The following is a 24,941-nucleotide window of genomic DNA, read 5'->3' on the forward strand; positions in this document are numbered from 1 at the left end:
ATTCCAGTCATTAAGACTGTATCCATGCTAAGATACAGTCTTCAAAACTTTCAGTCGATTATATTAGACTTCCATACTTTGTTAGGTTGTTATTTTATCGACCCTTCCCCTTAGTGGGGGAAAAGATGAAGTGGGGGCTGGAAATAAAGGGAGATAACCAGAAAGTAAAGAATGTCATCAAACACCAATTTTCATTTGATGGTACAATGTTTCCTTCACTCATATACAAACATACATACATACATACATACATATATATATATATATATATATATATATATATATATACACACATATACATAAATATTGTTGTGAGTGTTTATTGAGCGAAAACACCTAAAGCTCCACAAGGCTCCGGCAGGGGATGGTGGCAAACCCTGCTGTACTCTTCCACTACAACTTTCTTTCACTCTTACTCCCTGTTTCTGTTGTGCCTGTAATTCGAAGGGCCAGCCTTGTTACACTCTGTGTCACGCTGAATATCCCTGAGAACTATGGTAAGGGTACACATGTCTGTGGAGTGCTCAGCCACTTGCACGTTAATTTCATGAGCAGGCTGTTCCGTTGATCGGATCAACTGGAACCCTCGTTGTTGTAAGCGACAGAGTGCCATCCATATATATATATATATATACATGCTATCATCATCATCTTTCAACGTTCATGTATACAGGGTTGGCCAAAAGTCACCTGACAGCAAATTAAGATTCTATAAATACTATCTGTAACTCTGTATAGACTCAAATGGAAAAATGTGTCACTCAAGAAGGATTTCAGTTTGAACAATTTTCATGATATTTCATATTTAGATGCTTTTATTAAATTCATTCAGTTGTTAAACATAAATAAATTTTGGAATTAAATGGTTTTGATTTACTGTCAGGTGACTTTTGGTCAACCCTGTATAATTTTATATTATTTTATATGATATTGATTATATTATCTTATATTATTTATTATGAAGGTGCATGGCTTAATAGCTGGGGTGTTAGACTCACAAACATATGGTGACCTTGTGGTTTATGCATGGGATTCACAATCTTAAGGTTGTGGGTTAATTGCTCCAGTTTACTCAGATACTAAAATAAACACTAGCTGAGTAATGGTGCACCTCCTCCTACCCTGCCTCACTCTATCACTCTAGCTATCACATCATGGACATTCCACTGGGTCAAGAGTGGGAGGATCAAGCTAGTGTACATGTCTGCTTGCAACAACATGAGTCATGCTACCAGTTCATCCTTAATTCATGGTAGTAGTCATCATAATAGGAATGTGTGTGTGAGAGAGAGAGTGTGTATGAGTGTGTATGTGTATATAGGTTGTTAAATGATGATGATATATAAATATATATATTATGAGTTTTGCATTAGGAAGGGCATCCAGCTGTAAAACCCATATCAAAGCAGGCACTGGAGCTTGATATAGTCCTAGGACACACTGGGTCCTGTCAAACCATCTAACTATGTCAGCATAGAACATGGACGTTAAAAGATGTTGTTGATGAGGATGATGATGACAACGGTGGTGGTGGGGGGGGGGGGTCCATAGCTTGCACTGAGTACACCATATGGAGTTTCTCCCATCAAGCAAGGAACTAGTCTCCCAGATGTCTTGACAAACAATTCAAGGAATATTTCCATGGGTTAACAGACTTGATATTTTATTAATAAAACGTTCAGACTGTCTTCTCCCCACTACTTACTCAGAACAGAATCCTACCTATCATATGCCTTTTCCCTCACAACATACCAACTACACAGGTGCAATGTCTATCCAGCCCCTCTGCTTCTTTCATTTCTCCACTACAATGATGACATACTGCTACATTTCCTTCATCATCTAAAAGGCCATTTCTTCGTAAAAAGGCAACTGCCTTCATCTCATCGCTGATCACATTGAGAAAACCTTTAACTAACATCTTAAAGGTTTTTAGCAATTGAAAAATAAACTAAAAGGTAACCTAAAGTAATCGCCCTTTAAATTGTAGATCATTCGCCAAAGTAGCAACCAAAAAGACTTGTTCTTCAGACCCACGAATGCAATAATAGTGATTTGAAAAAAAAATTGAGATTAACAGAGGGATAGAAACTACGAATGTTTAAATGTGTAAAACAAGAAGCAGGGGAGATAACTTCATTTCTCTTTTTTTTTTTAGATGAAACAATATTTATCGAAAAGAACGCAGCGTAAAATGGTAAAAAAAATAGATAAAATGAACTCAATAAATGAAGACACATGCATGCTCCAGTTATAAATCGCTCCAGGAGACTCTGGTGTTCCTTTCTAAAAATGTTTGAGGAACTTTAAAAACGCTCATGACGTTAGCAATGGTAATGGCGACGTTCAGGCGCCAACAGTTCAGTACCCTTACACGTATCATCTAGTACTAATGATATCTGAGCTATTTTGAGGAGCTGCACCGCTGACAAGGAAGCTTTTTTTTTTATATCTTTACTTCTCAGCCTTGTAACAGTTGATGTACGTGAAAGTACCTACTTGTTCTGGCACTTCAGGCTGTCCCCAGTTTTTTTTTTTTTAGAAAAGAAACCAGTACCCCTTCACGCAGTATAGAGCTAAAGGAGTATGCATGCTTCTTAATTTCATTTGACTATATCTTACTTCTCTCTTTAATTTTTCAAATTGAGTTGTGTTCTTTTTCGATAAAATTTACTTCAATAACAGAGGCACAAGCATGGTTGAGTGCAACAAAACAGTTTCAGGTTCATTTCCAGGTTCCACTACGCAGCTTCTTTGGTAAATGTCTTCCTCCATAGCCCCAGGCTGATCAATGCCTAAGGAGTGAATTTGGTGGCCGGAAACCGTATGGAAGCTCACCGTGTATATATATATATATATATATATATATATATATATATATATATATATATATATATATATATATATGTGTGTGTGTGTGTGTGTGTGTGTGTGTGTGGAGAATGGAGCAACAAATACAAGAAGAAGCAATTTTGTTGGGCTAGTTAGCCATTGTTTTATTATGTGGAGGTTATGTAATGAGTCATTGTGGAGGTTGAGGTTATGTAGTGAGTTATTGTGAATGTTATGTAATAGTCATTTACGTACGTTTCAATCTAGCCAATGGTTTGGCAGATCTCATCAGAATGTTGAGGAGTATGTTAAGAGTTCGTGGTGCGAGGGATGTAGGAGAAGTGATTGGTGGGTATATTAATGTATATGGTGGTGTAATAATAGCGATAGGTAAAGAAAGCCTTACGTTTTAGTTGAAGTTGTGTTGGTCTTCCTGTAAGGGGATGTAGGATGGATGCTATTTAAGCTCATTATTCCGGTTTTAATCAAATGCATCTCCACGTGCTTGGATGCTTCAGACTACCCCTGAAGGATTGAGGCAAGCCTATCATTTACCTATATATATATATATATATATATATATATACACACACACACATACACGACAGGCTCTCTCGTGTGTGTGGAGGACGCATGGTTTAGTGGTTAGGGTGTTGCACTCACGATCGAGAGATAGAGGTTTCACTTTCTGAACCAGTCGGTACGTAGCGTTCATCGCACGTTACGCTGCAATTACTTCAGCGCCTGTTCAGGCAATGTCGATTTGATGGAATGACTGAGCTAATGTACAGCACATTGGTCACAATAACCAAATCATTTCTACAGGTTGTTCAACAAGAAATCGCGAAACCATCTTTCGCAGAGTGAGCCTATGCGCGTGTGTTGTTTCTCACCCCGCTCTTCCAACCGGTGCTGGTTTGTTTATGCTATTGTAACCAAACTGTTTGGCAAAGAGTCCGACGGAATGATTAAAGGGTAAAGACTCCCTTATGTCATGAATGACCATAGGATTGCACCTAAAAAATTCCCCTCCGAGGCACGCGTCCGCGCAAGGTTGTTTATGGAAGACCAGAAGTCGCCCATTCATACCAGCCTCCTTCTCCACACCACCGATGTTAACCAAGGGAAAGGCAAAGGCCGATACAGCTTGGCACCAGTGATGTTGTAACTCATTTCTACAGCTGAGTGAATTGGAGCAACGTGAAATAAAGTGTCTTGTTCAAGAACACAACATGCAACCCGGTCTGGAAATGGTACTCACTACCTCATGACGCTTTAACCACTGAGTCATGCAAAAATAATAATAAATAAAGCAATGAGGTCGTTTTGTGTCACTAAACCCTTCAAGGTGGTGCGTCAGCGTAGTCACGACCTGAATGACTGACGTATTTAAAGATAAAAGAGAAATTGACCGAATGTAGATCGAAATTTTTGGACAACACAGTCGATGTAGTTTGGGATAGATCAATTAATGAAAGCATATTGTAGATTAACAAGAATAGCCATTTTATCTTTAAACAACAGCTGTAAAAATTAGAAACCCTGGAAGATTTTTTTTAAATGGTGCAGCCTAACGTTCTAAGAACATTTTCGATTTTATTTCATACAAGTCTAAAAATATTGCAGTCAGCCATTTTACTGGAGTTCACTAAGATCGTTCCAAAGAGTTACCTCCCTTTGACTGTTTTTTTCGGACAAATGCGAGGTTGACTTTAGAAATAATATACGCACCTTCTCGACTTACGATCAATGCAACTTACGACCATCCGTACTTAGAACCACAAAAAATAAGTAAAGAAAAAATCGAATTTCGGACGTTGGGCAGCTGTGCGTAAGATAACTATGGCAGCATCTGAGATCTTTCTGAATGAAAACTCAAGCCTCCCTCAGACCCAAGCATCCACTGCCAGCCACTATCTCTCACTCAGTCGCTTTCAAGCATCATTTGCGTTTCAATGAATATAGCGTTGAAAAATATAAATCCGACATACGACCTGATCGACTTACGACCTGTCAGTCGGAACAGAACTAGGTCGTAAGTCGAAGTGTATTTCGCATTCTCTGTGAAACAACATCGTGTTCGCCTTTAGCGATCTATTCCAAAAATAAATCCCTGAATCTGATTTATTATATATTTTATTCATTCCTAAATATAAGTTGGCGTGTGTGTTTTGTGTTTGCGAATAATATCCTCTCTGTGCATATACATATACAATATAGAACACTGTTTTTTAATATTAGCTTTAAACTGCATAATTAATCTAATACATTGTGAAATATTATTTTTTCCTTTTTTTAAACCTAACAAATATCCTGTCTCATTTTCCCAATATTTCATTGCAGTCGTAAGCTATATGCTTTGCAAAACAACATATGGCAGTGTATAGAGCAAGGGAGAGCACTCTATAGAAAAGGGTTATGATAATTATATGTAAGGGAGGTAATACGATAGTACAAACTATAATGTCAAAAAAGATACGAGATGATGCGTGTCGTAGGGGTATAATTAACAAAATAATATTTTTAAAATATTTCCTGATCGATAAATGATTAAATATTTCAAACATGGTATTCGTATTAGTGTGTTAAAATTAACAAACTAGATTGATTGATCGAACAATTAATCAAATAATCGTAAGTTCACTTGGTTAAATGTTAATAATAATCATACAAGTAAATAGAACCATTGCGTGTGGTTATTATTGTCAAAATGCCTCTCCCGAGATACAACAAAATGTGATTCAATACAAAAGTTTACATCAAGATTCGGGCAAACCAAATATAACAACAAAGTATTTTATATCGTTACATTTAAGCAGTGCTATTGTTTCAGTTATACAAATGAGGTTGCGCGTTCAAGGAAAACCTGATATATTTATGATTTGAAAATCATACGGATTGTAGAGCACCAATGAAATAATGACAATAAAAACTTCGACAATGTAGGGGAGTCTATAAGACAATGTAGAAGTAATATCAAGCTGGAAAAGATTTGTTGAACATTATAATACAGTAATTTTAAAATATAAATGGCATTCTATAGAATTTTTTTTTAATGGCTTATAAAGTTAAAAAAGTAATAGCAAAACAAAAAAAAATACAGAACTACATCCATGACTTCAGGGAACATTTTATCACAGAATTATTGAGGCATGGAATAAACTACATGTATCTGTTGTTAACTGTCAGGACACTGCATCCTTAAAAACTTACATGCTTCCCAAGCTTCACCAAAACTACTCCTGACATGCCTAAGCACCTTTTTTTTTTTTACTCCTTTAATGTTTGCTTTTCTATCTTCTTGAGTTTTATTCTGTGTACAGTGTATGTATTTCTGAATAATTGTAATGAGACACAGCATGTGACCAGTGCTGTTTGACCTACCTTCACAAAACTGTTAACTTCATTATGGCAGGTGTCATTGTAGAGAGACAAACTTCAGTATGAGTGAAAACAAAAAATACAAAGTGAAGAAGGATGAAATCAAGGGATGCTTCCGTATGAAGCTAAGTAACCAGCATGAAACTCTGGAAGTGGGAGAACTGAGGTAATAGGAAGAGAAGTGAGGCATCTGTGAATACCTATATGGAGAAAACATGCCATGACACAGCAAAGGAAGCAGAAGGGTATAAAAATAATAAAATAAATGCGCCTTTTTAAAGCCTAGCCAGGCTCATGGGCCCGGTTTCAATGGTGTATGTGTTCCCCAGCTGGACGGGACGCCAGTCCATTGCAGCGTTACTCATTTTTACCAGGTGATAAGAATGGAGCAATGTAAAATGAAGTGTTTTGCTCAAGAACACAACGCGTCGCCCGGTCCAGGAATCGAAACCACAATCTTACAATCATGGTGCTGACACCCTAACCACTAAGCCACATGCCTCCACTGAAGGGTATAAGGAAAGGGAAAAAAAGCCCTAGATTATTCAGGAAGCTTGTCTAATTATTCATTAGAGGAAGAATGTACATCTTAAGATCAACAGGACTAGGTCAGAGAGATTGAACCAGGTATACTTGAAGGTATTTAGAGAGAAGAATAGAAAAGTTAGGAGTCAGATTCAAAAAGACAAGAAAATGTGGCTAGAGAATATTGCACAAGAGGTTCGAGAAGCAATATATGAGGACCCTGTATGGATTTACTTGGGTCCTAAGCAATGAAAGGCCAAGATACAGTGCCACAGTGAAAACTGCAGGAAGTGGCAGGGCATCATTCTGCTTGTGAGTAAGGTTCTGAACCAGATACTCATTGTTAGGGTCAAGACAGAGTTTAACAGCTGATTTAAGAAGGAATAGGCTGGATAAAGGACAAGAAGTGGCACCACAAAACAAATCTCCCTACTAAGCAATATCATCAAGCAATCATATGAATGGTGAACTTCTTTATACATCAACTTCATTGACTTCAAAAGTACCTTTGACTTAATACACAAAGAAAGTCTTTGGATTATAATGAAGTCACACAACATCACAGATACCACTGGAGTGGTGAAAGCTTTGTAATTGCTTTGAGTGTGTGGTCATTGATAAGGGTGAAACCAGAGACTGGCCTAAAATCAAACAGGTGCACTATATATGGCTTTCTGTTCCTGTTCATCATCAACTGGATCATGAGGTGAATGGTGGGAAATGGAGAGAATGGCAGCAGGTTGAAATTCACCTCAAAGCTTGACTTTGCTGATGATATCACATTGTTGTCATCAATAAAGCAATAAACTCAGCGAAAGATAGAGGACAGACAAGGCACAGGCCTGAAGTGGAACATTGGAAAGATTCTGAGAATGAATATCAACAATGCAGACAGCATCACAATGAATGGCGAGACAATGGATGAGGTCAAGTCTGAATACATAATATCTGAGAGCCTCTGTCTCTAATATTGGATGTCATACCATGAACCTGGAAAACAGACTGGCCAAAGCTCAAGCCATGTTCAGTTGTCTCAAGAGCAACTGGAGCTTCAATAGCATCACTTATAACGCTAAAATGAAACTACAAATATTTGGTAACGACATTTCTGATGAATTGCTTTGAAGCTGACAAAGGGAGACAACAGGAAGCTAGACATCTTCCAGAAGAGATGTCTAAGGCAGATACTTAAGTTACAGTGGAAAGATCACACAAAGAATTAGACCAAGCTCAAAAGAATTGAGAGGATATTATGAGCAGCAAACTACAAAGAAGATAGAAGTACATTGACCACTCTTTGAGGAAAGATCCTTATAACAATTGTATGATAGCCATGGAATGGGCATCTGATAGAAGAAGGAAGCACAGAAGACCCAAGAACACCTGCAGAAAAAGTGCTGAAAAAGAGAGGAAGACCAGTGGATGGGGAATGTGGGACCAGCTATGAACCAGAGCCATCAACAGGGTAGCTTGGAGGGAGAGAGTAAAAACCATATGTGCCACCTGGGCAAGAAATGGAAAGAACAGTAGAAGTCACTTACCAAAAGAGGTGAAAGGTTGAGATTCAACATAGAACCATGTGGCTGTGATATAGACTTGTTTACCATTCACAAACACACACACATACAGTCAAGCAAGTAAAAAGTCAAACAGATAAAAACAAAGTTGATATAGATATGTTCTGCCAATTCTGTTCAAATTTTGACAGCACAATAAAACTGGTAAGAATAAACTTTCAGTGGTGCCTCAATAGGCCAACAAATGACTGAATGCATGTGTGGAATCCTATCACACTACATTAATTAATACAATTTGGTATTGTCTCAGCTAGTACCAATTCTGTTGTTCTTAAGTAACAAAATTAGAGACTTCATGTTTATACCCTCTGAGCAACCAAACCTGTGCATAATGTTTACACTAGGATTTATAGTTATCTCATGTAGCAATCAGCTTCAAATGTATTTATGATACTATTCAATGATAAAATAATTCATGAAACAATATTATTTAGGTGTAATTCTTTTTTTTTTATCAATTCAACAGAATAAAAATCCAACATTAAAACTGGCTTCAATCATTATTAAGCTAGACAGTTTCCAAAGTAACATAGTGATCATACACATAAAATGCATTGATTGTAATTAATCTATTTAGAGGAAAACAAAATTACTTACCAAGTGATTGATGGCTCTGGTTTACCAGTAATAATATACTTTAGGTGAACAGAAGAACCTTCATAGCCGCACATATTCACCAATGGTTCTACAATCTCTGGAGCACATTCTGGCATTTCTATAAACATAAAATTTCATTGATGTTGTTTTGATCCACATAATGATTATTTCTAATTTAGAAACAAGGTCAGTAGTTTTGAGGTGGGGGGGACTTAGTCAATTGGTCACTTTAAAATATTCTGGTTGACATGTGTTGCATCTTGGGGTGAAGACTAAAATCATAGCTGCTGAAGTCATAGTGTTGATTAAAGCACTCAAATGTGGCAAGGCCATTGGAGAGGATGGAATTTAGCTTGAGATGTTAAAGAAGGTATTCACTGACTGATTCAAGTATGTCAGGTGACTTGAAATTCTGGAGAGACACCAAAGCAATGGTAATCTAGAGTGTTTGGAAAAGAGATGTAAGAAAATTGCTGAAGAACATCCTGGATGCAGCACAACTACCTAAATATTCACTCTTTGACAGGTCTTCAAGAAATTGTGTGAAGAAATTGTGCCAAGAGGCATATGCTTGCTTTGTAAACTTCAACAATACATATGACCATACACCATGAGACATTCTGTGGAAGGCTTTGCAGGAGTTTAGGATTAGTGGGCAACTTCTAGTTGCCCAGATGTTTATGTTTGGGTAAATGGTGCTATATTGATACCCTTCAATGTGGGTGTTGGACATTGGTAGGGGTGTATAGTGTCACTTCTCCTTTCCATAATTTTTATAAATTGAATTGACACGCAGAGCCATTGCAGAAGTGGTATCGCAATTGGTAGGTGAAGGAATAGTTGGCTGATATTTGCAGATGACAAGGTACTACATGGTTCATCAGAAGGTGATCTCAAACATGCACTGAATGGGTTCACTGCTGAGTGCTGCAAAACATGGATGAGAATTAGTGTTGCAAAGACTGAGACATCGGTCCTCTTAAGTAACTCATCCTAATATACTCTGCACATTAACGGAACATCACTCAGGGCCATATTCACAAATGCTCGAAGGCAAGAGGCTGAATTAGATGCTAGAATTGTAGGTTTTGGGACAGTAATATGCAAGTTCCAGCATTCAATCCTTAGAGGAGGAGAGGTTGGTAAAAAAAAGCCAAACTTGCCATCTTCAGTTTGATTTTGGGCCTATCCTCACTTATGGTCATGAAAGCTGGGTAATGAATGAAAGAGTAGAATTGTGAATACAAGTGGAGATCAGGCAGTCTCTCCAGCTCAAGCTGCTACTTCTCTGCATTGAAAGGTCACAGCTCCTACTATAGGCATATGATTAGAATGTCCCCAGAAAGAAGAATCACAAGATGGATTCTTCAAGCTGAACCAGCTGGTAGGAGAGGTAGGAGCAGACCCAGAACAAAATGATTGGATAATATCTGTAGTCTCAGTTGGTCATGCTTGATATTCCAGCTGGAGAGTCTAATAACAGTTGCTTCCTATGGGACCCTATGGAGGAGGTGCTTAAGGACTCAACACCAACAACCTGCCCACCACCACAAATAGTGGACAGAAATGATGGATGGAATTAGTTGATAACATTGACCCCTGTACTTGACTGGTACTTTATGTAATCACCCATCCAGAGGGATGAAGAGCAAAGTTGATCTCAGCAGAATTTGAACTTAGAACATATATAACCAGAAGAAATACAGCAATGTATTTTTCCCCACACTCTGATAATTCTGCCAGCTTACAATTGACATATGAAGAAAATGAATGAAGAAAATACAGGTCAAGGTTTTGAGAAGAAATACTTATGATTGTATATCTGCATACTTGTCTTTATTAAATTTATATTAGAAAATTAGAATCCTGGTTTTAAAAAAATAATAAGCAAATATTTTTGATCACAGTATTCATCTAAATCCACACAGTAGACATATATATATATATATATATATATATATATATATATATATATATATATATATATATATATACATACATATATATAGCAGCTGTCTGGCTTCCATGCCAGTGGCACATAAATAGCACCATTTGAGCATGATCGTTACCAGCGTTGCTTTACTGGCACATGAAAGAACATTCGAGCAAGGTCGTTGCCAGTGCTGCTGGACTGGCTCCTGTGCAGGTGGCACGTAAAAAAAACACCATTTTGAGCGTAGCCGTTGCCAGTACCGCCTAACTGGCCCTCGTGCTGGTGGCACGTAAAAGCACCCACTACACTCTCGGAGTGGTTGGCGTTAGGAAGGGCATCCAGCTGTAGAAACTCTACCAGATCAGATCGGAGCCTGGTGCAGCCTTCCTCAGTCAAATCGTCCAACCCATGCTAGCATGGAAGGCAGACGTTAAACGATGATGATGATGATGATGATGATGATATGTCACTGGGTAATGAATTGATTTTAGAAATATTAAAAAAAATTATGAGGTAAATATCTTGAAATTGTTATCAATAAAGATAATAAAATCTACTAAAGCAGTACAATGTTTGTCTTAAAGTTTATCTTACCCATAACTAATTCTCTTGGCAAAACACCAAAGTCACCCTCACGCCTGAAGATGGCACTTTCATGTGCAAGACATCCAATGGGAAGAAGATCAAAATCTTTGTCCTGAAATTGGTGTGAAAGAAAAAGAACTGTGTAATCATTTATAATGAATTATAATGTGCTTAACATAATTAATTAGTTGAATATTAACCCTTGATTTTAGTGAGGAGGGGTTGCATCAGTAATTCTCAGCAGAATGCATCCATATGTATATACATAAGTGTATTTCTTTTTCTTCCCCTCTTCTCTAATGTACTGTCTAGTAGCGTCCCAACCTCCAACAGCTTTTTCAAATAAATTACATAACATCCTTCTCCAACTACAGTTCTCATATTCGGTTAAAATGTCTTACGTTTAAGCTGGTTCCCATGCATTTCCCTAAAGAGAAGATTACATTCTTATCAACATCACCTATTCCTATGGAAGGTATAATTTGTAATCTTCGAAACATATGTTGGAAATAAAAGTATGCAGTTAACATATGCGTTTTACTCCATTTACTAAATTATATATATATATATATATATATATATATATATATATATATATATATATATATATATATATATACACACATATATATATATATATACATATATATATATATGCTTTTTTTAAGTATCCACTTGTTACAAGGTCTTTAGAAATGATTCCAAGAGCAATCCAAAGTTTCTTGCTGGCCTCAACTGCTTGATTGAAGTTAACCCATTCACATCCATGACAGCTCTTGCAAAGAAATGTAATGTTCCCTTTCCATTGTGTCCAGAGCTGTGAACAGGAACCTTGGCATGACCAGTTATGTTCAATGATACCATCACTTCTAAACAGCCAAAGCCAAAGCAATCAGAACCAAGAGATTCCCAAAGCTTCTGTCAAGCATCAAAGTGCAGGAAAAACTCTCATGTTTGTGAACAAGAAGAAGTTCACTTCGGATGCTGAGATGATCACAAAAATTCTTGAGTGATTGCATACTACCCTTTTGATGTCCCCCTATGTTTGAGACAAAGAATCCTGCCTCTATGATGGTATTTAGAGCCATGGCAAATGATGAAAATGCTATGGATCCACACTTCATTGAGTCTGCCTTGAAGATTGGTACAAAGGAATATCTGAACATCCTGAAAAACTCTCTGTTACCTTGGATGGAGTAGAAGTTTAGGCTTGACAATGTGGTGCTTATCCATGATACTGCACTGTGCCATGGGTCAAAAGTAATGTAGGTCTTCCTTAGTGAGAAGGTGCCATTTTTGTGAGGGTTAACATGTGGTCCAGGAATAGCCCAGATCTCAACCTTTTTGGTTACTTTTTAAGCAAGGAACAAAGTTTCTCCACACTTGAGTGTCAACATTGTGTGAGGAACACACAAAATCAAAAAGGCAGAGGCTGTGGCAGCTGCAACAAATACTGGTCTTGTGTGGAGGCAGTAATTGCCCAAAAGGGCAGCCATATTGTGTGATAAATGTCTTTGTTGTAATAAATATTACATTAAAATTATAACTGTCTACTATCATTATTTTAGTATTCATAACAAGTTTTATGCATCATAAAAATTGTCTCAATTTATCTGCAAGGCCCTGTGTATATATAAATAGAGAGAGGGTAATTCAAATAGTTCAGAAGGATATCATACACACTGATTGGTGTAACATCGTCATTTTCATGTGCTACAGAAGTAAAGGAGATGCACTAAAGAGAAGAAACTAGGAGCCATTAAACTGTTGGAGCAAATTACAAAGGTTACTGAAGGAGTTATAACAAAGATGTACTATTGATGCCATCTTCCTGCTAAGACAGCTATAAGAGGAGTATCTAGCCAGGAAGAAGTCCCAATACTTGGCATTTGTTAAACTTAAAGAGGCCTTTGATATCATTCCTTGCTCTGTAAGCTGAGGAGGCTTGGAATAGATGAAGAGCTGAACAGTTTATGTAGAGAGGTACAATCAGCAAGGTGAGTGCTTGTAAAAGGTATAGTAATGAATTCAGCATGAAAGTGGTGGGTGCACCAGAGCTCAATTTTCATCCTCCTTCAATTCATTATAGTTCACCAAGCTATTACAGAGGATTTTAAAGCTGGCTGCGCATGGAGACTCCTTTATGCTGATGAGCTTCATCCTCTAGATAAATTTGTAATAGAATTATTAATAAAAATTCCAGACATGGAAGCAAAATCTACAATCAAGAAACTTCAAAATGAATTTAGCAAAAGCTAAGAATTGATATGTAGGCAAGAAGACAAGCTCTTAATTCCACCAGCAAAATGCTATTTTGATATGTAGAAGAGGAGGGAGTAATAATTCTATACCTCTGGATTGTGGTCACAGTAGGGTACCATAGTGAAAGGTTTAGTCAAACAAATCTTATTTTAAGTCAGAAACTTATTCTGTTGGGTTCTTTTGTGATGTAAGAGTTGAAAAGTATACAAAAAGATATTGTACGAAGTGCAAACGTTATCTGATGTAAATCTCAATATGTTATGTACTTTGGATATTATAAATTATACTACTCTACCAACAAGATTATAGAATCATTTCCCCAGTGTAAACCAATGGTCTCATGAGTAATGATACCTCCACACACACATACACATTTATATAACATACATATATGTATACATATATACATACATATGTACATATATACATACATACATACATACATATGTACGTACAGACATACATACATATGTACACGTGTACATACATACATACATATGTACACGTGTACATACATACATACATACATACATACATAATATATGCAAGTGTATTTGGATTTGTGTGTTTTCAAATAATAAATAATATGGAGATTCATATATAGATGCATCTACACACATACACATATGCACTTATATGGTACTTTTAAAATATAACTTTTTACAAAACTACTTTAATGATTACTTTCAAAATCTCTTCACATGTCAAAAAAGAAAATTCAAAAAATATGTAATTACTTTATTTCTGGTTCTTTCTAAGTATTCTTTGTGATTTTCTGTTGGTAGTTCAGTTTTCTTTGTAATTTGTTCATATCCACTCTGAATAAGAAAAAAAAAAAATAAAATTCAAGAATTTACATGTCAAATTGTGATATGTTTTTGCATCAGTGTTCATCTTGATATTTTGCTTTATCTCATTTGTAGTTTATGTTAATTAATCTGTTAATTTAATAAACTTTTTTCCAACTATATCTCCTCTGCTGCAAAATAACCTGTTTATGTGTCTCTAACATACTGTAATCTTTCAACATCTGGTATGTGAGCTGGTCTCAAAAAATTCCTGGACTAATTCTGCAGTGCACCAACAGATGGCAGCACATGGTTGTGTACACAATGAAGGCTAACAGTGATCATTGTGAGGTATTGTGCCAAGTGACATTACTGTGTTTACTTCACAAGTTGTGAAATTTGTGTTTTTGTGATCACATGTATGCTGTAGTCTGCAATTTTTGTCATAGACAGGAAGTTGGAACAAAGAGCCAACACGAAATTTTGTGATAAACTTGTGAAGTCTGTAACAGAGACATTCAGTATCCTTTGGCAAGCTTACAGTGGTGAGGCAATGGGTCATACAGAATGTTTTGAGTGGCACTTCAAAAGTGGAAGAATCTCCCTGGAAGACAATAAGCAATCTGGAAGACAATGAGCAATCTGGAAAACTTACCACAAGCATCACCCCAGAAATGTGGTATTGAGCATTGAGAATTTGTCCCCCAGGGCCAGACTATCAATCAAAAGTTCTACTGCAATGTTTTGAAGTGTCTGAGGGAAGACATTCGGCAAAAGCAACCAGATCTGTGAAGCATGAAGAATTGAATTCTTCACAACGACAATACACCCTGTCACTGAGCTCTCTTCACTCATGAGTTTCTCGCCAACAACAACATGGTGTCACTTCCGCACCAACCCTATTTACCAGATTTAGCACCTGTGGACTTCCAACTCTTCCCCTGGATGAAAATGCAGCTCAAAGGTTGCTGTTTTAACACTGTTGTTAAAGTCCAGAGCAAATCGTAGAAGGTCCTCGACTTGCTTAAGGAAAACAACAGATTCCAAAGGTGACAGGAATACTGAGACCAGTGTATTGCTATGCAAGGTGACTATTTCGATGGAGATGATGTTAAAACTTAGGCAAATAAGTTATTTTTTATTAAACATAAACAAGTCTGGGAACCTTTTGATACTACTTTGTAAAGCCACCTCTCTCAATACAACACTTCAGTCAAGGTGTCTTGTCTTGCAAGTTACTAGGTGACTTCACTCATGCAGGTGCCAAATAAAATTAACCAAGTACACTCTGCAAAGTGGTTGACATAAGGAAAGGCATCCAACCATAGAAACCAATCTAGAGCAGATAGAGCTTGACACAGTCCTCTGGCTCATTAGCTCCTGGAAAAATATCCAACCCATGCAAACGTGGGAAAACAGATGTTCAATGATGTTGATGATGAATAGTTACTATTTTTCAATGGATATGATTTTGGGAGAGATTCTTTCATGGATATGATTTATGTTTCACATCAAAGAATCGTTGTAATCATGATTATAAGGTACTTTTTGTATCTTTGTTACCATGCTGTGGAAATAATTATTTAACCCCTGGTGAACTCTGATCAAGCAAGCCTAGAATCATAATATTGATTTCAAATTTTGGAACAAGGCCAGCAATTTTGAGAACACAGTAATAGGGTCTATTGAATTAATCATGTGTTATCTCATACCTTTGAGATTTCAATGATGTGATTGCTTATTTTTAGAATGATAAAGTAGGTTAGGCATAAGAGGTCAAATCTGACCAGTTTGAACCTAAAACAGGTAGAATATTTGGGCCAGATATGACTGGTTTAAATGTGAAAGGGTTAAACCCATTAAAGTTATGAACTATTTTAGTTTCACTTCACACTGCTAATCACATGTGAATTATAGTATTTATATCACAATTTCCATCAAATTATATTTAATTCTTAACAATCTTGTTACTTGATGATTCTAATCTTTAAGGTATCTTGTTTTAAGTCTTTGGAAGGTGTAGTTATTTCAAGAGGAAGAAATGTGTAGCAAATAGATTGCATTCAATTTTTTGCGTCATGTTTGGGAAAATTATAAACCTGTTGAAAAATTGAAACTAGTAAAGTAATTATTGGTTACTTACATCCATTTGACCCGGGGCTAATTTTTTCTGGGGCTGTTTGAAATTAAGTAGAAAAGGATATGAATTAGTTTAAAAAAATGAAATTATCACAATTATTTGACAATAAATAAAAAAAGTCAGTGTGTGTGTGCATGTGTATGTATGTGCACATACATACACACACACACACACACACACATACATACATACATACATACATACATATATATATACATGCATACATATATAACTTTTAAGTGACATAACACAGAACAGAATTATTTAAGTTTTTCTTCTAAAGTTTTTGTTTAATTGTTTTAGAGACCTAAGTTTAAAACGTTTAAATGAAAGAATTAAGTTTTACAAAATCAATGTGTGTGTGTGTGTGTGTATTATCAACCACACATACTCAATATATGTGTTTTACTTGTTTGCTGCAGTTTAGCACAATGTGGATGACTCCTTCAAAGCATTGGGTGTTAAAACACTGCAAATCATAGACAGGCAAAACACTTCACCCCTAATCTCATTCAGGAATGATGGATACTGATATTTTGCCATTTTTGAGGTTTATCAACATCACCTACCTGAATCAAAACAAGGGGTAAACTGAATCGCCAGTCTATGACTGTATACAAATAGTGTTAGAATCATTTGCTGGTATGCCATGATTAAATTCAATTATGAATTAAAAGCAGTGCTAGTGTTGTGAACATTATCAACCACACATACTCGATGCATGGTCAGTTAATAATTGAATTTAATCTTACGTATGCATCATCATGGCATACCAGCAAATGGTTTTTACACTATTTGTACATATTCATAGACTGGTGATTTAGTTTACCCCTCGTTTTAATTCAGGTTCGTGATGTTGATAAGCCTCAAAAATGGCGAAATATCAATATCTATCATTCCTGAATGGGATTAGGGGTGAAGTGTTTTGCCTGTCTATAACTTTCAGGTGTCTTAATACCCAAAGCTTTGAGGGAGTCATCTGCATCGTGCTAAACTGCAGCGTACCAACAAACAAGCAAAACACATACATTGAGTATATGCATTTGATATTAAGCTTATTAAAATATTAAAGACCTACATAAGTTTATTCAAAACTATACTTAAATGGAATAAGAAAATTATTTACTTACATTTAGCCAAGGGTGATTTAAAGCTTCATCAATAGTCATTCGCTCTCTGGGGGATAAAGAAAAAAATACCAAACAAAAATTCTTTGTGATAACAAACAAATATTTTGTTAATTTCACTGTTCTTGATTAAGTTCCATGAAAGCAGAAATTGAGTTGATGTTTTTCTTTATTTTTTTAACATAGATTGTAATTTGCTGTTGTTTTATTATTTATTGCAACTACTATCAGAGGAGCTTTGATATGACAACATAGATGTAGGAAGATGGATTAGAGACCAGCTTTTCAAAGCAATGTAAAAATCAGTTCCTTCAATATTTTGAAGGTTTAAAGTGTTTAACACGAGTTCTCAACATTGAAGAGAAACTAGTCTACTTATAAATAATTCTTTTTGAATTGTAAATCTGGATGCAGCTTATCTCCAATCTGAGAAACGCATATCTCAATAGGATAATACAATCCAGCTGGCTCCAAAGACACTGGTATTGGTCTGCATTGGACAGACTTGTACTATTCAGTAAAAGTGACAAAAGTGACAAAAAAAAAAGAAGAAAAAGGAAGTTGCTGTGGACAGTGGTGAATCCAACATTTCAGCCAGTTCTTCTTCAGAGGAAAGAGATTCAAAAGAGACATGGAGTTTTACATCCTCTTAGTTGCAGCCAATTTTTCTAACTTTGATGATGTAAAACTTTGTGGTGTCTCATTAATCTCTTTCCTGTCAACATTTCCTGTCAACATTTCTGTTCAAAACATTGGATTTTCCATTCCCTACAGCAGGTTCAATAATATGATAGTCCAGTTATTTCCTCTGTGACAGGAATTTAACTAAACACAAAAGTGAAAATAAAATTCTAAAATCCCCACTCAGTAATTTTATAACTATAAGATAAAGTTGGTTGGTTCAGTGTTTGGGACCAAAGTGTCTTTAATGTGGATATAATTTTGAGCCTGTAACAAGATATGAACCACCAATCCAGCCACTGGTCTCTGTAGTTTTCTGTAGTTCTCTGACATCTTGTATAATTGAATATTAGAATATTGTAGTGGAGTATTTTAAGACACAATGCCTTGCTTTTCTACTATGACTACTACTGCAGCTGCAGCTGCTAGACAGAAATCTTGTAGTGGCAGCAACAATCATGTTTCAGTGCAGTATATTCATTTTTGTAAATTTTTATTTCATATACAAGTGAAATAAATAGGAAAACAAGAAACCTGAGTAATTTTTGCATTTTCATTTTGTAATTAATTGATTAATACAAACTAACAATGGAATATTATTGTCTCAGAGATGACAACAATGATATTCATTCAAATGAAAATCCTAGTTCTAGGATATTGTTACTGTGTCATAAGTGTTAAATAAAAGGGTTGGTGATGGGAAGGGATTCTGCCTGTAAAACACTGCTCCATAAAAAAACCCTTCCAGCATAGAAAATCAGATGTAAAACATCTACCACCATTACTGCCACACCCAATGATGATTATAGGAAATAACTAAAACAGAATTGCAAGTTTGGCTTGTTGGGCACCTTGTATTGAATTAAAGATATTTTAGAATGGTATAAGCTATAAATATCTACAAATTATTTTAGGAATGGGGCATGTTCTGAGTAAGGCTTTAAGTTACATCTGATAGTGGGGCCTTGGTTCAGGAATCCAAGGTTTCAAGGAGTGTGAAACCACTTCTTAACCACTATTGTTCCTAGGTCTACTCTTACTTGTAGTAGCATCTGCCATGGTTCCATCTATGGGTTCTTTAGCATGTCATTGAAATGCCCCCAGCAGAAAGTCACTCACAGACACCCCCAATGGACCCAGGGCAGATAAGGCCCTTCAACAAATTAGATGCTCATCTAAGAGAAGATAACTACATACAGATCCTGCTTTCTAGTAACTACTGGGCTTCTGGCACTTGTTGTACCAGATCATCATAAATTTGAAGGACAAGACTAAATTGTTTCAGTATTGGGTTCTTATGCTAGATGGAGAGACACAATCCACCTATCCATCTGTCTATCTATCTATCTATCTATCTATCTATCTATCTATCTATCTATCTATCTATCTATCTAATCTGTCTGTCTGTCTGTCTGTCTGTCCATCTCTCTATCTCTCTATCTAATCTATCTATCTATCTATCTATCTATCTATCTATCTATCTATCTATCTATCTATCTTTCTATCTATCCAGCTTTCTTTCTTTCTTTCTTGCCTATTATAATAATATTCATTGTATAGGTTATTCAGCAAATCAAGATGCCAGAACTAATACCATCACACAGTCTTTATAAGTCTAGTGGTGATAGGGACAGGTGGAGGATGCTACTGAAAGTTTTCATCTTTGACCCCCCCCCCCCCCACACACACAGGCCCCCATAGGGTGGTTGTCATTTCCCACAGTCCTCCATTATGCAGCTGTGTGTCATGCTGGACCCTTATTCATACAAGCAATGAGAGAATCAAACATTTCAGGAACTGAAAAAGAAAGAAAAAGAAAGAACTGGCAGTTTTTCTTTTTTACCTTTTGTCTTTGACAAGTAGGTTTGCTATGAAATCTTTGGCAATTTCAGATACATTTTCCCAGGCTTCATCATCAAAATCATAATCTATATTGTTAATGTAGGCAAATGTTTCTTGGTCGTTGTCACCAGCGAAAGGAGAGTAACCACTTAAACTGTAGAGTAAAAGATAAAAAGAAAAATATATTTAATAAACAATAGAAGGAAAAAGGAAAACTAATGTAGTTATTCCTACTTATAAGCACAGAATGAAGGAGTTATCAAAGATAGTTGCAAAATGTTCCTCAAATTACATCCTGCAGTATTAAAAAGGGGGATTTAGGGCCTCATCAATATCTGTTCTCTCTCTCTCTCTCTCTCTCTCTCTCTCTCTCTCTCTCTTTCTCTCTCTCACTCACTCACTCTCTCTCTCTCTCTCTCTCTCTCTATCTCTCTCTCTCTCTCTCTTTCTTTCTTTCTTTCTGGAATATAGAGAGGAAAGGGTAAAATCCTCAAAGCCTGGGAGATGTTTAATCATAGATCTGCTCAGAGCTGATCTGGGGCTAAATGGCAACAATATATCTATAATTGGTTGGCTCAGCTTGAAGAATCCATTTTGCAATTCTTTCCTGCAAGATTCTAATCACATATCTGCAATACCAGAGCTGTGACTTCTCAATACAGAAAAGAAGCTTCCCCTGGAGAGACTCCCTGATCTCCAATCTATGTATCCTGTCAGGTAACATTACTCCAGAGACCCATTAAGGAACCTCATTTTAGCTGCTTGCATTCATGATCATACTCTTTTGGATATTACCCAACATTCATGACCATAGGTGAGGATAAGCATGAAAAGTGAATTGAAGATAGGGAGTTTGGCTTTTTATCAATCTCTCCTCTTCTGAGGAACAAATGCCGGTGCTAGAGCACTACTGTGCCGGTGCCCGTGATCTTACATCCAATTCACTCTTCTGCTTGATCCCAAAATACTTAAACTTCTCCACTTGTTTCAGGTCTCAGCGGTGTTCCATTAACATACAAAGTGCATGGGGAAGACTTTACTGAGAAGGTCTATTCACAAGTCAAAAACAAACAGTACTTTGATGCCTGATAGAAATAAGACCACCAAAAGCAGCAATATGAAAGAGGTGTTAATCATACCACACCATCCATCATGTAGGCCAAAAATGGACATGTTTGAATCTTATGTAGAGGGGTCCATTCCAAAAATATATTGCAGTCTGTGCCCAGTGATCACCAATTAACCTGTAACTCATTGTGGAAGATGTGGAGTAGGAAAACTAAGGATGCATGGTTTCTTATAGTAAAATAAAATTAAAAGGAAAAGCAGTTTATTATAACTTACAGCACATAGGTAACGACACCCAGGGACCACATATCACTGCTGAAAGAAACTGGTTCAAAGTTAATGATCTCTGGAGAACAAAATTCAGCTGTGCCAAAAAGCACCTTAATTGATTTTCCATCTTCAATTTTCTGAGCCAAACCGAAGTCAATCAGTTTGATGGCAGTGCTGTCTTTGGTGACACACATGACATTCTCTGGCTGAAATAGTTCAAGAATACAAAATAATAATACCTTGCTAGTGTCAGTTAAGAATGAGGATGTACTGAAAGCAGAGAAAAATGGAAAATCAAAGAAAGAAGTACAAAAAAGGACACAAAGAATAATTACGCACCAAGGGACTGCACAATCAATTCTGTGTAGCCACAACAGAAGTTGCTGGAAAAAATAGTTGGGATTGGCTGAAGAAAGAAACATTTAAAAAAGAGACTGAGAGTACTATACTGGCAGAGCAAGACCAAGCTTTGGCCATGAACTGGAGGGTCAACCTTAGGAATGAGCAAGTGTCTCTACTGTGCCACATCTGTAATAGAGCGGCTGAAATCATTGTCCATATCACAAATGAATGCCCCAGACTTGCCCAAAACCACAAGTTGTGGTGACATGATCAGGCAGTGAAAGTGTTACATTGGGAAGTATGCAAAAAGTGGGGGCAAGAGACGTGGTATGAGCACAAAGCACAGAGAGTAGTGGAGTCAGAGACTAGCAAAATCCTCTGGGATTTCCCAATCCAAACAGATCAGATGCAAGAGAGCATAACAGACTGGACCTAGTGGTGGTGGATAAGGTGCACCACATATGCAATATATTTGATGTTGTATGCTCCTTTGACCCACGAATAGTCAAGAAGGAAGGCGAAAAGATAGATAAATACAACCCTCTTAAGTACGAAATAGACCGGTTATGGAAAATGAAGAAGGTAAGGAAAGAGTAAATTATTGTTGGGTCCTTGGGAACAGTATCAGAAAGCATCAAGTGGAATATAAAGGAAATTGAAATAGAGTGCCTAGTAGAACTGGTACTTATTTTATTGATCTTGAAAGGATGCAGGATAGGTTGCCCTTGGAAGAATTTGAACTCAGAATGTAAAACTGGAAGAAATGTTACTAAGCATTTGTCTGACAAACTAATGATTCTGCCAGCTTACTGCCTTACCACTGCTTAATATTGGAAAGTTTAAAGGAGGAACTTCTAGTTTGGATGGGTAAATATCCTTTCTACAAAGCTGGTTAAAGTTAAAAATGTCTTACTTTCAAATCAAGATGGATAATATTTTTGTGATGCATGTGTTGGACTCCTTGGCAGATCTGACGCATGTAACTAATGCAGTCTTCTTCTGTGAATGTGTAGTCATTTGAGATTAAGCGATCAAAGAGTTCTCCACCACTGAGGCTGAAAATTAAAATAAATTCATTTAATTCACCATTTGATTCTCAGTATTCAAAAATAATTCTTTTTAGAGAAGTGCACCAGCATAATAAAAGACATTAATTATGGAATAGTATATGAAGAAAATACATATAATATGGAGAGACACTTCTCATGCAAAGTAGTTAATCTAAAATCAAATAATTTATGTCCAGTGCAATAGAATATGATAGAGGGAAAAGGTTCCAGAAATGCTTGTAATATATTTTAAAAATCAGCTGTTATATTGGTAACTACTGAATAAATGTATTAAGAATGAATAGACATATTATCGCTTGATTCTCACTGCTCTATGTGCACACCATAAATATATTTTGACAGACATCTGTATACCTCAGCATATAAGTTGTTTGTTGATTCCAACAGACAAGAGTTTTTGCGCTTGTAAGATTCATTAGTCTGAAGAAACTTCAACTGAAGAGACACAAAATGAGGCTGAAACACCACAATGTCTCAAAGTACCCTTACACTGGTGAATCTCATGTGTTATGAATACACATTGCTCATAAGGGAGAAAATGTTCTCTGATGATGAAAAACAGCAGTGATCAGATATTTGTATTCAAATCTGCTAGAATGTTTTAAGAATGAAAAGATATGTTATTTGGAGTCTCACTATGTGAAGTCTATGAATTATTATCTAATGAATCTTTCCTGTATTATGATAGTAAAGTGGGGTTTTAGGAAATTTGGCTGATGTTTCTTACACTTCAACTAACCACTCAGTTTTTTTTATGTTTTGTTTTGTCTGAGTGAGAGAACTACTGATTTTTGATTATTACAGTTATTCCTTAAATACAGGGGAAATAGAGAGAAGAGCCATATAATTGAGATATGAAAAAAAGTGGCATTTAGCAGAGATTCATAGTTTTGCAGCCTTGTTGAATTACAAGATCAAGTAAATGATGTCTATTATCCTGATTTGGTGTCACAGTTGGTATCCAGCTGAGGATGAACACTCGCAGAACATGACTTTATTGGCCCATCATATGCCAAACTCCTGAGCATGCTGGATTGGCTCACAGGCAAATGGATGTGAGTTGATCAATAAGTTAGTGCAATGAAAATTGAGGTGGATTCACAGGTAAAAAGAAACAAGAAGTTATAGTAAATTTACAGGGTGTATGTGTTTGCTTCTTAGCTTGCCACTTGAAAAATTAACTTTTAAAATTTCTTCTTTGCATTAAAGATTTAAAATCTTATGAAGGCTTTAAAAACTTATAAAATTCAATTATTAAAAACTAAAAGACAAGAAACAAAATCTAGGTTTTAATAAGTATTATTAAAAATACTTACAATTCAAGAATCATGACAATCTCTCCAGGCTGCTCAAAAGCTTCGTGAAGCTGCAAAAGTTTGCGATGATGCAAGCAATTCATGATATAAATCTCATGTTCAACAGCTTCTTTCTCATGTGGTCTACACTTTATGAATTTTGCTGCCCAAACTTTACCGGTAGCTCTCTCAACTGCCCGATGCACAACTCCAAATGCACCACTGAAATTGAAAGTAAATTAATAATTCTTTCTAATATTAGCAAAAGACCTGAAATTTGGGGGACGGGGTTAATTGTACCATCAACCCTAATATGTGACTGGTATTTTTTATCACTTTAGGAAAGAATGAAAGGCAAAGTCAGCCTCATAAAAGTTTAAACTCAGAACATAAAGCATCAGAAGAAATGCCATTTTATTTGACACTCTAATAATTCTGCCAGCTCACCACCTTTAAAAAAGTAAATTAAATATGATATTAATTATCATCTGAATTAAAATTATTTATTTTAGATTGTATTCATTACATCATAGTATGTCTACAATAGGCTAGATATGTTAACACAAGTGATTGAAGAAAACCAGATGATAATGACTTTGTTATTGGTTCTCAAGGTAGAATTGGGG

The 24,941-nt window shown here is 36.2% G+C and overlaps 1 protein-coding gene across 1 annotated transcript in view; it reads right to left on the minus strand.

Annotated features, from left to right (window-relative positions):
• The window catches only part of LOC128247092 (uncharacterized), a 201,772-nt gene that overhangs the window by 165,294 nt on the left and 11,537 nt on the right, over positions 1-24,941 (minus strand). The window contains exons 8-16 of the mRNA XM_089338070.1: positions 24,337-24,537; positions 22,864-23,005; positions 21,615-21,814; positions 20,272-20,424; positions 17,751-17,796; positions 16,624-16,656; positions 14,430-14,510; positions 11,440-11,542; positions 8,913-9,030 (exon numbers count right to left, since the gene is read on the minus strand). Of these exons, the coding sequence (XP_089194196.1) occupies positions 8,913-9,030; positions 11,440-11,542; positions 14,430-14,510; positions 16,624-16,656; positions 17,751-17,796; positions 20,272-20,424; positions 21,615-21,814; positions 22,864-23,005; positions 24,337-24,537 (1,077 nt within the window). The remainder of the gene's footprint in view (positions 1-8,912; positions 9,031-11,439; positions 11,543-14,429; positions 14,511-16,623; positions 16,657-17,750; positions 17,797-20,271; positions 20,425-21,614; positions 21,815-22,863; positions 23,006-24,336; positions 24,538-24,941) is intronic.

This window comes from Octopus bimaculoides, chromosome 2, assembly GCF_046866305.1.
Source record: "Octopus bimaculoides isolate indiv1 chromosome 2, ASM4686630v1, whole genome shotgun sequence".
In the NCBI taxonomy this organism is placed as follows: Eukaryota; Metazoa; Mollusca; class Cephalopoda; order Octopoda; family Octopodidae; genus Octopus; species Octopus bimaculoides.